Genomic DNA, 16,543 nt, shown 5'->3' on the forward strand with positions numbered 1-16,543 from the left:
TTCATGAAAATCCTTCAAGGGGTTTAGGAGATATGGACCGGACACGATTTTTTTACGGACGGAAGGACGGACGCAGACCATTCCTAAAATCCCTCCGCCACGGCGGGGGATTAATTAAGACAAACAAAGAAACACAGATCAATCTACACCACTCCATGTATTCTTATGAAATACAAAGGCATCTGCAAAGAGACGCACAGAGGAGCTTACTCTTAGGGTGTGATCCATTAAGAATGACTTAATCCACCGTGACAATAGAGGGTGGACTGCCAGCTGTTCAAGTGGAATACCTACCCAAGTAATGTACAGTCTAGTCAAAGTCTATCGGGTGAGCGACTGGTTACTGTACCCCTTATTTTAGGTATTTCATTTGTTCTTAACCATAGCAAGATAGTCTTTTTCTTCTGTTAATCTTGCACTCATGAGAACTATCTCACTTTAAACAACTATTCACAGGACTTATGTTTCTGCCATATAATCAGTAATGGGACAGGTTTATTCACTCGCAACTATTTTATGTCGATCTCTTCAGATCGTTCAGCACGACATTTATGTTGTGTAAGTGTACTCTTTAACTTTTCAGGTTGAACATTTCAGCTTGGGTGATTCCAATACTCCGCTTTAAAAGTTTTGGGTATTGTTTAATCACCCCTTGGATATGGTGTCTGCTTTTTAATTTTGTCTTTTGGCAGTTTCTGTGATATGCAGACTCCAAAACCACAGATCACCTCTCTAAATTCCAGTTTATTTAAATCTGCCCATTGTTTTCTTGTTTAGGGCAAAGCCATTATTATGTCTGGGGACAATACGTCGTTTTTCATGGAATTGCACTCTGTGCATCATTGAAGGTTCCATGTGCACCGCCGTATGAATATCTGCGGATATCTCTAAATTGTATTCGGATACTTATGACATGTGTAAATGTTGCGTTCTGCTTAACCCGGGGGCTAGAGGGCGTGGACGGTAGCTTGCTTTTCCACAACCGTCCATGAACAGGCTCAATCAAACCGAGTCTGCAATATTTTCGTTTATGTCGTGTTGTAGGCGACCTGTGGTTTTCCACTTTTCTATTTTTTAATGACATTCGTAGCATCCTTGAACTGGAAATGTCTCTGGGCCAGACACATAAACTCAAGGGTAATAAGTTGATTCTTGGCGATTTCAACTTCTCGAAGCTTAACTGGGATCCTGATCATACAACGTTTATCAAATGAGGCCTCAGTTCACCCATGGTTTATGACAAATTCCTTGATATTATAACTGACCATAACATGACCCAAAATAGTTTCTGAAAACACCAGACAAGACAGCATCTTAGATCGTTTCCTTACCACAAACCCAACATTTGTCAACAGAGTAATATCTTGCCTGGAACTGGTGACCGTGACATCATATCAACCATTGTAAACGCAAGACTAAACATACTTAAACAAAAACCTCGAAATATACCCCTCTACAGAAAAAACGATTGGCAGGATTTCAGAGACTTCATGACCCAGTTGAAACAGGTTATTTTGCAGGATTCGGATTCTCATTCAGTTGACGTGACATGGGCTAGGTTTATACAGGCACTCGAATGTTGTATTTCTAAGTTTGGTCCCATTAAGAAGGTTGGATGCAAAAGAGGTCTGCCATGGATTACTAAAGAGATCAAGAAACTCATACACAAACGTGACAAACTTTATCAGAAAATGAAAAACAACTAGTCCAACCCTGTCATTAGAAACAAATTTGAAACACTTAAAAAAGTTATTAAAACAAAATTAAAAACGCAACCATTCAATACTTAGAAAATACCCTTGAAATTGCCAGTAACAAAAACCCTGACAAACTTCAAACAGATGTGCAACAAGGAAGTTATATTCTTTGATAAAAAAAACTCCAAACAAGACTCCCAGGGTGTGGCCCCTCTTAAAGATCCAGTGTCAGAAGTCTTGAAATCAAACAATGCAACTGATCAAATAACCAGTATTCACCAACATATCCCCACTTTCTCTGAAACAAATTGCCTTCAAAAACTTAGAAAATAGAGAAAGGTGGAAACTTCTCAGAAGTCTATAACCTTCTAAACATTGCCAATATCCCATAATGTCTGTTTTCTAAACATAACATTCTTTAAGACCTCCAACATGGCTTTCGTGACAGGAGATCTTGTGAGACTCAACTGATTGAGTCCGGTGAATGTCAAGAACAAGAAGAACTGATTGAGTTAACAGATGAACTGATTAACAACAAGTCCAATCGTAAACAAACTGATTTGATTCTGTTCGACTTCAGTAAAGCATTTGATAAGGTAAATCACTTTAAACTTCTTCTAGAACTTCAAAATTATGGTGTCTCTCCACAAGTCCTCAAGTGGTCTGAGGCATTTCTACTTGACAGAAGTCAATCTGTAGTCTTTGATGGCGACCACTCCGAAGAAGTACCTGTGATATCTGGTGTTTCACAAGGTTCCGACCTTGGACCTCTGTACTTTCTAATTTATAATAACGATCTCCCATCTTCAATCAAGTCTCAAGTCCGACTCTTTGCCAACGATACTGTAGTCTACCTTACTGTCACTTCTCCTAATGACAGCAAAATCCCCTATGAAGACCTTAACAAGCTAGAAAAATGGGAAAATGAGTGGGACATAGAGTTTAATCCTTCTAAATGCCAAGCACTACACATCACAAAAAACAAAACTGTCATCAAAACCAAAAAAAAATACTCCATGGCCATATTTTAGAATCAGTTCCCACTGCAAAATATCTTGGTGTTGACCTAACTACAGATCTAAATACACGTATCATTAGAATATCTTCAAATGCTAATAAAACTCTTGGCTTCATAAAACTAAACATCACAACTGGTCTGTGGGCCAGTTTCTGAAAGTCCTCTAGTTTTTCGATTTCGTAACCCAGAAATCAGGCAAAGGTTCATCCACTTCAGCCATTAATACATTCATTCCGGGATTGTTTAAGACCGGATGTCGCTTTCTGTCGTATGTCAAATAAAAATTATACTCATTTTAGTAAACCTTGTGTATGAAAAATGCGGAATTCTCTCTCTTTGAAAGTATTGTTGGCTACACACGAATTCTTAACAGATTGTTTCAATACTGACTTTCAGTTATTAGAGTTTTGCTTATGTAACTGTTCTAAATCAATTAAAGCTTCACTGTAACAATGTTTTCCAAATTTTGACGATTTCTACCAAAATTTAGGGGTCAAAATACCCCACCCATCCGAGCAACATTTTTTCCATTTTAAATAATTCATAAATTTATCAAAATCACTATATCTTTTAATAAGACATCATCAAGTAATTGTGTTAAGATTCACAATTTTATATATTTTCATGAGAAAATATAAAATATTGCAATCATTTTAGGTTATAGACAACGTGCATGCAAATGTAATACATATAAATCACATGCTGTTTCTCAATAAATCAAGCCTATTTGTGTTTCATTCAGAAAGGTTTTGGGTACCAATAACTTTCTTCTATTTTAGATGTCAAAGTAAGCTTACATGTATAATTTTGACCTTTATTTGATAAAGATACTTTAAATAGATAGATAGCAAAAGTATAGCATTATATGGTTTCAAATAGCATTTTATGGATTCAATGCTTTCAAAAGATAGCATCTTGAATATTACAATAACTTGGTTAAGTTTGTACGCAGTCTGAGTATTTTGTTTTCTATTTCAAAATAACTTGAGGTATCTAAGAATCAAATTACCTACCTAGGTTTTAGTTTATACATAATTTGTTAATAGCTCGATTGTAATGAAAGCTTCAAGCCTTTGACCATTCTTTGAGTCCGCTTCCTTGAGAATACTGGTGCCATATGAGAGGTCATGGTCGTATATAATTATTTTAGGCTAATACATAAATCATGCTTACTGACATCGCAAAGCACCAACTCAGTCAGTTTTTACAGCATTACAAAGATGAAATGTATAATATATTATGAAACATACGTTACCAAGATTACACAGAACATTAAGTAATATTAAAGCTACATTAAGTAACATTAAAGCTATTATAGTTTTGGGGTTTCGATGAACTTAGGCGGTTTCAAGACAGAGGATTTTATATTTTAATGCGTTGTTTTGATATTCACGGAAGGTAAGATTGTATTCTCCTCTGAAATTATCGGTTTATATGCATTATGTGTTCAAAGTTGCTGATGTAATTCCTGAAGTAAATAAACACGGCACATTTTGAACTTATGGAGCATCATACATATACAGTACAACATGGGTACATGTAGTGAAACAAATGACACTTTTTGTAAAACATGCTTTTTAAAATAGTTCTGTTTCTGACCATGATGATTTTCAAATATCACTTAAAATGTGGGACGGAATTACTGAACTACGAATTCATATAACATTCCGTTAACGGAAACATAGATAAGACTCCTTGTTCATATCCTGGTTGTGGTATCATTATTGTCAGTTCTGCGTTCTTACTAAAATTCAATATTCTATTTTCAAAACTATTAACAAATACAAAGAAACTAGTTCGTTCAAAAATTGGTGTATTTCAACTGTTACATTTAGATTACCTTGGTATGTAACTGTGTTTCAACCATTAATTTTAGTAACTACCTTAATCTAATTTCGGTAACGTATGTTTCAGAACTACACAAGAGGACACATTATAACACCTATGTACACCATATGACAGAAATATACTCTAACTTTTGATATGAGAGGTTGCGGGGAGTCACTTTTCGGTATCAGTATCAGAAAAAGTTCATCATACAGGTATAAATGCATATGTACATACTTACAGTCTGTACTATTTGCTTGGAAAACGCCAGTGGTATATTGATATCTGCATGACATATCTGTAAAAACTCTTTTTAGTTAAGTGCTTTATTCCGTAGTAAAATCATTAAGCTACATCCTAAAAGGGATTGAAACATACGTTACTTTAAATATTAATTACAACAATACCAATAATTATTGCTCATACAACCAAATAAAAAAAAAAAACAAAAAAAAAAAACAGATACGATACACGACTTTTTGATTCCAGGATTTGCTCAATTTATACTGCGAAGCTCTGTACTACCTGTTCATTATCTCAGGCAAATGCATGACTACAGATATATTCATAACAGTTTTGTACTATTTCAGAGGAATACGCATTGAAAGGATTTTGTTGAATGATGTATGATATATCTGACTATTTCTATTTCAAACAAAACAGATAAAACTTTCAAGCACAACCTAAAGGTACATCAATATATATGCATCTTAAATTGCTTTGATAGGTTTAGAACTGTATATGCTCATTTCTAGGATACGCTGTATATGTAACATCTATCAGGCAGCCATTCTGATACAAAGTAATATTACATTTTAGCTACATTCAAAATCCTTTGAATGAAAATTGAGAGTAACATGTTTAGTTTTAAAAGAAATAAAAGCAGTATTTAAATCATATTACTATTATGTCTTTTATGGTATGCATTTTGAAAATGGCACCATCTTGATTAAAACAATAGAAGTAGTTCATATTGGTAACGTAGTTTTCAATTGATCATTATAAATCCTTTTAAATGTTTAAAAAGACATAAGTGTTTGTACAATGATCTTTTTCACTACCTCAGAAGAAAGTGACAATTTCATTATATGTTCCATTCTCCATTTCTCATTATTCTACTAGGATACACTGTATATGTAACATCTATCAGGCAGCCATTCTGATACAAATTAGTATTACATTTTAACTGCATTCAAAATCCTTTGAATGAAAATTGAGAGTAACATGTTTAGATTTAAAAGAAATAAAAGCAGTATTTAAATCATATTACTGTGATGTCTTTTATGGTACGCATTTTGAAAATGGTGCCATCTTGATTAAAACAATAGAAGTAGTTCATATTGGTAACGTAGTTTTCAATTGAAATTATTTTAACTTCTATTACAGCAATGATTACTTAAATCTTATCCATATGTATGTTTGCAAACTTACCTTTGGCGACCAGTTTGAAAATGACAGGACAGTATCTTTATTAGATTGACCTGGATAACCAAACTTCAATCCTTGGAAACTTATTTGGTTTGTTTTATAATACTGAATATCTAAACAGTAGTAGCTTATCAATATTTGTACATGTAGCCGATTTCAGGTGGTCATTTTGTGAGCGGTAAAATCCTCTCTAACATGTTTCAATCAATATCAAGTGATTCGTGTTATAGTTTTGACTTTTAAAGAGCTACGCCTCTTTCATATGTGCATGTTTGATCAAATTTAAAGCAGTTATTTGGAAATTTTAAAAGTGGTGGCCGTCTTAATTTGTATAGTCTGCGTAACTAAATAACCTAATTTGTTGGTAGTTTAACAAACATAAATTTTGGGTGATTTAATAACTACGTACAAAATGACTACTAAGAAGACCTAAGCTAGCATAGAAGAGAACTAAAGTCATCAAAATATAAAAACTTTTGTTGCATTAACTCATATGTATAATAATTTTGGATTAATTTGAAATAGCTGTCATCTTGAATAAAGACTTATATTGCTGGATCTGCTTTCATTTTTGATGTTCTCCATAGGGAACTTCCATAAAACTTTTGCGGTCGTTTTAGTTTTTGCAAACTTTCATCATTTCTACTGCACTAGCAAAGAATAGGTCTGTCAGTATGCAATTCGCCCAGAAATAAAACATAAACCATAGGTTTAGCCAACTGACATTAAAGTGTAAAGGTGTCTGAAATTTTAGTTAATTATTCATTCTTTTCGTTTTCTTTACTGTTTACATTAGGATTCTGTTCCTTTATAAAGGATTAAAAGTTCTAAAGATTTCCCGCATAAATATATGTACTAATGTGGTGGGTGGGGTACATCAACCCCTACTTTTTACATTTTATTCAGTATATAATACATATCGTAGCATTCTTTGACAACAAAAGTAAATTATTGATTATTTCAGGCATTAAATGATAAGCTTTGTTATAAGAAATGTCGCATAAATGTCTCTTTTACTATCCAAATCAGCGATATCCCTATGCAATGCTAAATCGTATTTATTAGACATAAACGTTTTTAAAATCGTTATTACATTTTACTGACATGTCGCTCAGACCGACATCCACCCTTAAAAGTTTCCTGAATGATAGTATAACATCATGGTATAGCTCAACCTTTGCCTAATTTCTGGGTTACGACTTTCAAAATTTTTGGCCTTGGCCCACGGACCAAACAACTAAACTAAAACGTTAAAACATTTGCATACAAAACTCTTGTCCGTCCACAGCTGGAAAATGCATCTACCATCTGACACCCATACATCCAAGCAAACACACACAAAGTAGAAATGGTTCAACATCGTGCACTTCGATGGGTCACAAGTAATTTCTCACTTCTCTCCAGTGAACATAGAAGATTAGATTCCCGTCTTGTTTTTTTTATATAAAATCTACCATCATCTTGTTGCCATCAGCCTCCCAAGTTACATTCAAATACCATCTTGATTTTCTAGACAGATGCACCCGCATAGTTTCAGACAAGTACAGATCACCTCTGATTACCAGGTAGCTGAGGGAGATGAAATAAAAGATCCACGAGTTACATCTCCAACATCCCAAAGCTGCCATATGGATTGCTGGCGACACCAACCTGCCAGACATAGATTTGGACGGTAACACCATCAAGTCCAACCAATACAGCAACGAGGTAAACCAGCTCTTCCTCGACATGGCCTACGACATCGGATCAGAACTAGTGGTCAAGTTTCCAACTAGGAACGAAAATACACTTGACCTATTTATTACGAACAGACCGTCTTTGGTTGTAAAATGTAGGCCTATGCCGGAAGTCAGTGATCACGACATCGTATTTGTCGAGGCGAGCGCACTAGCCGCCAGGAAGAAGCTCCCGAAGCGAAAAATCCTGCTCTGGAAAAATGCTAAACTGGACAACATGAGATCTGACTTATACATTTTTCCATATATTTCACTGAAAACTTTGATCAAAACACTGACATAAATTTGCTTTGGGATAAATTCAAGACCAGTTGCTCCTCCATTACGGAAGAAAATGTTCCTATCAAACTAACCTCCAGCCGTTTCAACCAGCCATGGATCAACCGTAAAGTAAAGAGGTTACCACACAGAAAGAAACGAGCATACAAGAGGATGAGGGAAAATGAAACACCAGCCCACAAAGATGCCTACACGCAATTGCAGAAAGAAGCTCAGAGAGAGTGCAAGAAGGCCTACAACACATACGTGAACGACATTGTTTCCTCACACAAGAGCGTAAAGAAGCTTTACACCTTCATCAATGGGAAACGATGTGAGAGTAGCGGGGTCCCACTCCTGAAGAAAGATGGCATTGGGCACAGTGGCCCAAAAACCAAAGCTAGACCCCTAAATGAGCATTTCAGTAGCGTGTTTACTCAAGAGGACAAATCTCGCACTCCCTCTATGGATGGAAACCCGTTTCCTACTATAGACAATTTCTCAAATGGTGTAGATGGCATTAAAAACTCCTACTTGACTTGGACCCTCACAAGGCACAGGGGCCAGACAATATTCCCACTCGCCTACTGAAGGAGTTTGCTGCAGAGATAGCTCCGGCGTTAATCCTAGTATTTTCTGCATCACTCAAACAGGGTTTCGTACCAGACAACTGGAAGACAGCCCTTGTCACACCCGTGTTCAGAAAATGGGACCACACACTACCAGCCAACTACCGACCCTTATCGCTGACCTCTGTTTGCAGCAAACTCCTAGAACATGTCATCTATAGTTAGGTAATGAAACACCTGGAGTCTCACAACATTCTCTCAAACTCACAACACGGCTTCGCAAGAAGCACTCATGCGAGACCCAACTAGTACTCGTAATACAAGATCCGGCAAAGGCCATGGAAGATGGAAACCAGATTGACGCCATCTTGCTGGACTTCAGCAAAGCTTTTGATAAAGTTCCTCAACGCCGCCTAGCACAGACGTTACTTTATTATGGCACCAGAGGAAGCCTCCTACACTGGACTGAGAGCATTCTGTCAAGCAGAAGCCAGCAAGTCCTTGTCGAAGGCCATTCGTCTCCAACTGATCCTGTCACATCAGGGGCTCCACAAGGTTCAGTCCTGTGCCCTCTCCTCTTTCTCCTGTACATAAATGACATGCCAGGAAAGGCAGCTTCGACATCAAAACTCTTTGCAGACGACAGCCTGCTCCACAGAAGGATAAAGAGCTATCACGACGCAAGCGTCTTGCAAGAAAAAAACAAAGACAAATATCAAACAGGGAACGCCACGTACCAAAATCGCAGCCTCCCCAAAACGAAACCTACAGCACGCAGACGCGCACACCACAAACACACACACAAAGCCAACACACGAGGACAAAACGGACAAACAAAGGAACACACATGTATACACAAAACCTACACAAGAGGACAAAACGAACAGACAAAGGAACACAGTGGGGCACCTCCTTGGAACGGTCAGTGGCAAAAACACCACTGGGGAGCTTAAACCGGTTTATGGTGCGCACCCAACCTCACTCTTACCCCCACCATGTTCCAAAGACACGGTACAGTGTAAATAAAAGTAATCCCCTCCAGGTGAATCTCTAACACACGTAATGGAAACAAAAAGGCATGGCATGTAAAACACAAAAATGCTCGTGTATAAAAATATAAAAAGCAAACCTTTAGAACCAAAAACGTATGTACTCAATGCCTTTTCAGAAGACAGAGCAACAAGAGAAACACCCTTAAGGGCCCGACGAAACAGGCCAGAAGACAGATATCAAAACAGTTCAGTCCTGGTAGGATTTAAAAACTGCTTATCATAGAGTCCTCCCCCTCTTCCGTCAGACACAATCAAAGAGGGAAGCGTAGTGTCCAACTGTAAACGGGTTGAACACTAAACATGCGGTATGTCTCAAAACAGTTGGGTCGTAACCTCTTTCAATGAAACGTTTTATAATTTTACCAAATACATTTGGAAAATTACCATGACCCAAGATCTTACGAAGTTTGTAAACCACATCCCCATAAAAAACGGGTTTAGAAATACCTTCTCGCAGAAGTGTCTTAAATTACTATTGAATTTTAAAACTAGATCAGAATTACGATACTAAAATTTAGAAAATATTTACGCAATTTGTATAACGTAGCTGCTGAAGAGTTACTTTTATATAGATTAGTCATTAAATGCTTGACATGAACACGCTCTGGAACCGAATAATTGAGAAATTAACCCATAGATGTAGCCTGAGAATCCCATCCAAATGGGAATTACAATACTAAGTTAAAATCATCCTCTTGTCATAAATTTGCTAGTATATATGTCATAATAGAGAATGATCTAAACGAAGATCAGTATCAATTGTTAGTTTTATTAACTGAAGCTCCCTAGGATAAATAGTACCCACCAATTGACCAAAAAACGAATTATCCATATTAAGAATATCATCCAGATAGCGTGATGTATTATTAAATGCAGTTATAATATCTGCCTGCGTATCTGGAGAAAGACTCAACATAAAGTCTCTTTCATAACAATATAAAAACAAATCTGCGACAAGGGCTGCACAATTTGTTTCAGAAGCTAGAAAAGTGGGAGTCTGACTGGCAGATGCAGTTCAACCCATCAAAATGCGAAACTATCAGAATCACACGAAAAAGATCCCCAATTGTCACCAACTACAAGATCCATGGTGAGCTACTAGCCTAGTGGAAAACATTTTGGAACCACCATAAACGAGAAGCTCCTTTGAAACGACCATGTTGACTCTATATCCAAGAAAGCCAACAACAGTCTCTCGTTCCTCAGGCGGAACCTAACCAGCTGCCCTTCCAACATCAAGGCTCAATGTTACAAGTCCCTGGTCAGACAAATCATGGAGTATGCAGCTCCTGCATGGGACCCACATACCACTAATAAAATCAATGAGCTTGAAGCGGCCCAGAGACGTGCGGCCCGGTTGGTAACTGGTAACTACCACCGGACAAGTAGTACCAGCCAGATGATTTCCACTCTAGGATGGCAATCACTCCAACAACGTAGAGCTGACAGCAAGCTGATCCTAGTATACAGGATCACGCATTGCCTCGTAGACAAACCTGCATCGGCATATTTCCACCCTGCCACACTCGAAACTCGATGTCGTACCTCAAAGTGCTATTTACCATTCTGTCGTACAGAACTACTCCACCATTCCTTCTTTTCATCTGCCAGTTAACTTTGGAATCGGCTTCCAGAAGAAGTTGTCATGTCCCAGACCTTAGACAGCTTCATGGCGGGACTCCAGGGCTGATTTTATCGTTTTTAATCTGCACAATGTTACACCTCACAGTCACCTTGTATGTAGTTCACCAAGTGCGTCGATGCTCCAGAGTGAGCCCTGTACTTTATCTGGAAGAAAAATGTAGGTAGGTAGGTAGGTAGGTAGGTAGGTAGGTAGATGAGCTCCTATAGTACATAGCCACTGCTAACATCCTGGACCTTTTCATATCAGGGCTGGCGAGCTTACACTAGATGCATATGATGAGGCTTTTATCTCCGTTATCACTACACTGTTTCGTTCACCTCACAACGACTTTGTAAATGCACTCATTTGCGATGATGCTACAGTGTGGGCCCTACAAATTACTCAGGACAAGAAGAAAAATATGCCGCCACTTCTTAGACAATACATTTGTTCCAGACTTTGTTCAAATATAAATACTTCGTGTTGTTAAGAGGAGCATTACATTTTCAGCCTAAAAAGTTCAAGAAAATCTTGTACAAACAACACCGAACCTGAGACCCAGAACGTTTGATCCGTACAGATACGAAGTACGGTACTTGACGGGAACTATGCATGGCCCGGAAACGAAATAGGACAGCTTTCGGATGCTTTGAAAATGAATTCCAAAGTTTTTCTCAATATTTTACTTTCTCTGTTAATGTCATGCCATATATATGCAATAAACGTGAACATTGATACAACAAAAATTCACTCCGTTGTTAATGAAAAGTTTATTAATGTTGCTATCGACTCTGGAATAGTGAAAAACCACTGGGAAAAATTTCGTCCCAAGTAAGAAGAAATTTTTAATTATGGGTGACTATAGGGATTTGGTTTCAGGTTTCCGTCACTGGCAGATAAATTTCAAAATAAGGCGCCCAAAATAATACCACTTGTAGGATTTGTGATATGAACCATACACTGATCCATGAAAATTAATTAATTAATTAATTAATCCTTTAATCTACAGCAAATGGTCAAGATCCCAACCAGAAATGAGAATATTCTGGACCTGTTCCTCACTAACTTCCCTTCCCTAGTTCAATGTACTAAAACAATCCCTTGTCTAGGTAAATCTGACCACGACATTGTTTTCCATGAAATCAACATAAAGATAGGCCGTCCCCTCCAGCCCAAAAGGTCAATAAAATGCTTTAACAAAGCAAATTGGGATGATTTCAAAAGGGACCTTCAGAGTTTGGAAAGAAATTCGCTGATTCTGACCACTCTGACCCCGCCTCAGATTGGAATCTGTTCAAAGATGAACTAAATCGACTTAGTTCTCTACACATTCCAACTAAAACTACTAAGACACGCTGCGACCTCCCATGGTTAACTCCCAAGATCCTTAGGCAAATCCGCAAGCATGATAAAATGTACACTAAATTGAGGAAATCCAACCAATCCCCATGTAAAAGTAACACCTTCAAAGCCTTAAATATAGCATCCAAAAACAGCTAAGGAACTCATACTGGTCTTACCTAGAATCAGTCATATTCATGGACGATTCACAACCAGGTAAAAATAAGAAATTCTATTCCTCCATAAAACATAAAAAACAGAAAATTGTGGTGTAGCACCTCTTAAGCATGAGGGTCTAACATATACTGACCCTGCCACCAAGGCCAATATACTAAATAGGCAATTTGAGTCGGTCTTCTCAAAACCACAACCACTCAGTTTGAAGCAACTCTGCAAAAAAGTTACTACAAACACTTCAGCACCCAACATGCCCATGATCTCCGTTACAGAAGAGGGTGTTGATAAACTCCTGCAGGGGCTCTCTCCAAACAAAGCCTCTGGCCCAGATGAACTCTCACCAAGAGTTCTAAAGAGCTACACCACGAGATAGCGCCCATCCTTACAATTATATTTAGGTCATCCCTGGAAACTGGCTGTGTCCCGCCAGATTGGAGAAGTGCAGTTGTCGCCCCTGTTTATAAGAAAGGCCCGAAATCCAAGGCCAGTAACTACAGGCCAATATCTCTCACCTGCATAGCTTCCAAAATTATTGGAACACATTCTAGTCTCCAACTCATGACACATTTTGACAATAATGACCTCTTAAGCCAGTACCAGCATGGCTTCAGATCTAAGCATAGCTGTGAATCACAACTGATCAGCTTTACACAAGAAGTTTACGACAACCTTGAGCAAGGTCAACAAACAGATGTAATAGTAATGGATTTTAGTAAAGCATTCGACAAGGTTGATCACAATAAATTGATATTTAAACTTAATGAGCTGGGTGTCCACCCTCTGGTATCACAGTGGATAAAGTCATTTCTGAAGGGTCGAACCCAAAGAGTAGTTGTAGACGGCTGCACTTCTGACACCCTGCCTGTCCTGTCCGGTGTCCCTCAGGGATCCGTCCTAGGGCCCTGTCTCTTTCTGGCTTACATTAATGACCTACCAGATTCTATTAGAAGTAAGGCAAGACTGTTTGAAGTGATACCATAGTATACCTTACAGTCAAGTCCTCATCTGATGCCCAAACACTACAAAAAGATTTGTACGCCCTTGAAAAGTGGGAACAGGACTGGTCAATGGAATTCAATCCAGACAAGTGTGAGGTGCTGAGAATTACTCGCAAACGAAACCCTGTCATGTTTCCTTACACCCTGCATGACATTGAACTGAAATCTACCGATACCGCTAAATACTTAGGTGTTACACTAACTAAAGACTTAAACTGGTCTGAACATATTAATACTATTTCCTCTAAAGCAAACAACTCTCTTAAATTCATCAAAAGAAATGTTCAGACAACAAACAAAAGGTCAAAGAGAAAGCCTATAACACCTATGTCCGTCCACAACTCGAGTATTGCTCATCCATCTGGCACCCCTGGCAAAAGTCCCTCTCATACAAAGTCGAAAAAGTGCAAAGATCAGCTGCACGGTTTATCTTTAACGACTATAACTATACAAGCAGTGTAACCCAGATGATTAACCCCTAAACTGGCAAACTTTAGAACAACGGCGCATACAATCTTCTCTCATCTATTTTTACAAAATCCCAACGAATCATGTATGCGTCGACCATAACCATCTAACTCCGACCAGAAACCTGAACTACCTAATTCCACAGTCACGTACTCAATACCACATGAATTCCTTCTTCCCCCGTACAATCAGACTATGGAATGGCCTTCCCCAATATGTACAGTCCAGCCCCAGCCTCAACATATTTGCTGAGCGGCTGGCCACTGTACATCTGCAGTAACTTCCTTCACTATGTTTTTTAACTTAGCACCTGTAGTAATTTTTATTCTTAGCACCTAATGAGTTTTCTCATTTTTAACACTGCCCAGACAAGCGCCTTCCAGTCATAATCGTTAATGATTGTTGGAAGTATCATGTAGATGTAGATGTAGATTACGTTAGGCGTAATAAAATATCTTAGACCACTAGATACTTCCTAAATTCAAAGAAGTATTGATATAAAATACACAGAATGGCAACAGTAAATAGTCTCGCGTAAGCTCGTGTCAGCGCGCTATCTTATTGAAGTGTTTGCCGACTTGATCAATCGTTATCAAACAGACGCTTATTAAATTATTACACTGGTGATACGGCCTGCACGTTATAAACCGAATTGGCCTTATTGGGTCCAATTTTCAAACGACATCTGTTGATTTCTCAGACTTCCAATCATAAATTCATTCCTTCGCCATGTAGAAAATATTAATAACATTAAAAAAGCCCAATATCATTATAAGCAAACAATCTGATAGAAAGTTTTTCACAACAAAATTTTTTATCCTTCAGCTGTCTGTTTCATACAACGGTAAAATGAGATCTCATTCAGTTCCCACGAGATGTTAGCGAGATTTGCTCTATATGCCTTTCAAGTTGCCGATCTATTTATTTTTCTGGATTATCAAATTTGCCATCTGCTGTGGATCTCAGTTTCTTTTTGAAACTGCTCAAGGACAGCGCTGAGACCATGCTTTGGTTTAATTTAATCCATGGGTCAGCAACACGATTTGCAAAAAAATATTTCCTTACATCAGCTCTTGTATGTTTCTTTTCAAGTTTCTGATCATGCCCTCTAGTTTAAACATTCTGGCTTAGCGTAAAGAAATTATCACTATCTGTTCTATAAAGCTTGTGAGTCAACTTAAATTTCACACAAATCCTGTTCCTTTCTTCTCTGCTCTAAGCTAGGTAAAGTAAACGTGTTGTTAGCAAGTGTAAGGCACTGACGCTGAGCTGACTCTAGATGATTTGAATCTTTTTTTAGATAAGGTGACCATATAGGTGAACCATATTACTCTAATACCAGTAGTATCATGGTAGTATATAAAGTTCTAATTTTCTTGGGTGTATAACATGTAAAACATCTCTTGATAAGTCCAATTCCTTTGTTAGCCTTTTTTACACATTCATTTATATGAGTTTCTGACTTTAACATACTTGTAATAGTAACCCCCAAATCTCTTTGACAAGGTTCTTCACACAATGGTGTTCCATTTAATGAGTACTGGAATTGTATAGCCTGACTTCGTACCACACACTTTGATTCTTTGAAACGAAGAAGCCAGTGGTCTGCCCATGCCCCAAGTGAATTTAAATCAGACTGTAAATCTTCACAGTCATGTGCACTGTTCATTTCTCTTTACACCTTAGTGTCGTCCGCAAACATCTTTACAGTGGAACTGACTTGATAAGGAATATCATTCACAAACATCAGAAATAATATGGAGCCTAAAAAGACCCTTGAGGCACTCCAGTGCAACTTGTGAAACAAAGAACATATTATTAAGCTCTGTAGAGCTTTGATAGAGCTTTTGAGTGACCCAATTTTTAAGAACAATTAAAATCATGTATACCTTACCCGCAACAACATGCTGGTACCCATTTACAGCTGGGTTAACTGAGGCAGTCACGATAAAGTGCCTTGCCCAATGACCCAGAGCAGTCAGTGGGAGAAGCCAGGCTCTCTTGAATGCTGTTTAAAGAGAACATTGTGCCAGTTCTCTATATCACCATTATAAGTTTAGAGTGCATTGTAAACCTCTAACACTAAAGTTAACCCTAGGTTCTGTATTGGCTATACTGGATTCTGGTCCGTATGTCCGTCGGTCGGTCCGTCTGTAGACAGACTTGTTTCTCAGCAATTTTATGTCAGATTTCCATCAAATCTTGTAATTATTATCAGTACCAAGCTTAGTTGTGCATGTGTGAAGCAGGTTCAATTTGGATGATTTTTCACTTAGTTATGACCCTTTATTAATTTTTTCTTTATATGTATACATGGAAAAAATTTGTCAACGCTATTTCTCAGCAATTA

The 16,543-nt window shown here is 37.8% G+C and overlaps 1 protein-coding gene across 3 annotated transcripts in view; it reads left to right on the forward strand.

Moving 5' to 3' along the window:
* Window positions 1-11,818: 11,818 nt before the first annotated feature.
* LOC128559614 (heparanase-like) overlaps window positions 11,819-16,543 on the forward strand; it is a 41,434-nt gene continuing 36,709 nt past the window's right edge. For all 3 annotated transcript variants that reach the window (XM_053551909.1, XM_053551910.1, XM_053551911.1), the window contains exon 1: window positions 11,819-12,040. In XM_053551909.1, coding sequence (XP_053407884.1) covers window positions 11,865-12,040 — 176 coding nt within the window. In that variant the 5' untranslated portion in view covers window positions 11,819-11,864. The remainder of the gene's footprint in view (window positions 12,041-16,543) is intronic.

The sequence above is a fragment of the Mercenaria mercenaria genome, chromosome 9, assembly GCF_021730395.1.
Source record: "Mercenaria mercenaria strain notata chromosome 9, MADL_Memer_1, whole genome shotgun sequence".
NCBI lineage: Eukaryota > Metazoa > Mollusca > Bivalvia > Venerida > Veneridae > Mercenaria > Mercenaria mercenaria.